The sequence below is a fragment of the Pygoscelis adeliae genome, unplaced genomic scaffold (assembly GCF_000699105.1).
Source record: "Pygoscelis adeliae isolate BGI_AS28 unplaced genomic scaffold, ASM69910v1 Scaffold286, whole genome shotgun sequence".
NCBI classification, from domain to species: domain Eukaryota; kingdom Metazoa; phylum Chordata; class Aves; order Sphenisciformes; family Spheniscidae; genus Pygoscelis; species Pygoscelis adeliae.
In genome coordinates, this window is record NW_008825076.1 from 7,572,874 (window position 1) to 7,574,702 (window position 1,829).

The window sequence follows — 1,829 nt, forward strand, 5'->3', positions numbered from 1 at the left end:
TCACTTGTTATCTCTGACTGTTGTCAAACAAAAGATACTGAGGAAATTCATTACAGTGAGAGTATCCTCCAGAGGCAGGTCGATTTATGGCCATGATGATTATAACTAAAATTCTGTATGTTTGCATCTCTTTCCTTACCAGTGTAGAGTTTATGCCACTTTGGTGTATTCTTCTTTTTCCACATTGCTTTCATTAGTCTTCCTGGGGCATCCACATTGCTGCATGGGTACATGATTGTCCCTTTCTCTTTCCTGGTATTTAAAAAAAGTGAAAGGATAAAACAATTGTAATACCTTTTGCTGAATACAGAACAAAATACTGGAACTAGAGGTACTTATGAATCGGTGACATTTTGGTGTGCATAGAGAAAAAAATGAGTTGAACTGAAAAACCCAGAGGCCCATTTACCGTTTCTAAAAAAGATTTTAAGAGTGGAAATAAGGAACATCAAGTTAAATATATTGTGGCGTTGGAGAATATAAACCAAAAGAGAGACTACTGCTTCTCTACCTTTGGTTGCATTGCCTATACTGACATCATTTTTCCCATTCAAAATAATTATTTGTGACTGCCCCGAACTGAGCATTTTATTATTATTATTCCTCACCCTATTTTTTCTCCATTTGAACTTTTCCACATTCTTAAACTAGACACTCCTCATACAGGGGAGCTAGATGATTGTTTTCATCAGGGAAGTTTCTAACCAGTAATTTACCCGCTGAAGGGCACTGTTTACTGCAGTAAAAAAGGAATCTTTTCTTGCTTTGTGTAGGTTATACTTAAGGCTGAGCTAAAAATCTGAAAAGATTGACTTTAAAGGCTGACTTTCTTATTCAAAAATACTGTTTGCCCAATTAATATATATGAAATCATTTACTACTTTTTTTAAGCAACTCTCTCCATGCCAGAACAATGAAAGTTTAACAAGAGGAAGACTGCACGTGTGTCCGTAAGAGATAGTGAGAAGGAAGGCGTCTTCCCTGTTCAGAGAGGGAGATCTGCTCTCCAGGCTGTATAAACAGCATGAAGAGTAGCACCATAAAATACATAAGGTCTCCGGGTGGACAGCTTGAGGAATTTGGAGAACAGCTCTCTGAGCCATGGTGCGCAAGGAAGCAGGTCGTCGTGACATGAGGATAAACCCGTGGACTGCATACTACTGTGTCGCTGTTGTATCACTGATGGAAGACATGTAACCAAGGCATGGGCGCACGCAGCTCCAGCAAACCTCTTTACACTTAGACAATGACTCCCACTGTATTGTCTCCAGCTGCTGCTTTTGAATCTTATTCATTTGCGTCACACAAATTAGTGAGATTTGTGCACTCTGACCTGCTGCCCCAAATGTAACTGCCTTGCCTGATCCCCATCCACCCTCACGTTGGTAGTGACTTCACCTCCTGTGACTATGTCTGCCAGATGCTACCGGTTGCCTCTCATTGACCCACAGATGGCTGGGGAGCCGGAGAAATCCCAGGAGACGCAGCACTGAAAGATTCATTCTCCAGCTGCGGCCTAGCATTGTGGTCCCTCTGCCACGATGTGACTTTGCCGCCATCGACGCACCGGGTACATCCCATCTCCTGCTCAACAAAGGCACGGCGTGCGCCTCATGGGGCGCATGGCCCCCCCCCGGCACGCACCAAGGGCGCCTCCAGCACACAACCAGGCTCTTCAACTGCCGTGGCACCAGAGGAAAGAACAGGGGCTCGGGCAGGAGGCAGCCATCCCTGTTCTAGTCAGAGTGCTGCTGTGGCTTGTGGCAGCTGGCGTCCGCGGGAAGTCTTGGGGCAGCCTCTCTGCTGCAGAACCCCGGGGGGGGCCTGGT

At 45.4% G+C, this 1,829-nt stretch overlaps 1 protein-coding gene across 1 annotated transcript in view; it reads left to right on the forward strand.

Moving 5' to 3' along the window:
• The first annotated feature begins 1,101 nt into the window (after nucleotides 1-1,101).
• Nucleotides 1,102-1,829, forward strand: part of LSM14B (LSM14B, SCD6 homolog B (S. cerevisiae)) — a 13,866-nt gene continuing 13,138 nt past the window's right edge. The window contains exon 1 of the mRNA XM_009326876.1: nucleotides 1,102-1,193. Within this exon, the coding sequence (XP_009325151.1) occupies nucleotides 1,102-1,193 (92 nt within the window). The remainder of the gene's footprint in view (nucleotides 1,194-1,829) is intronic.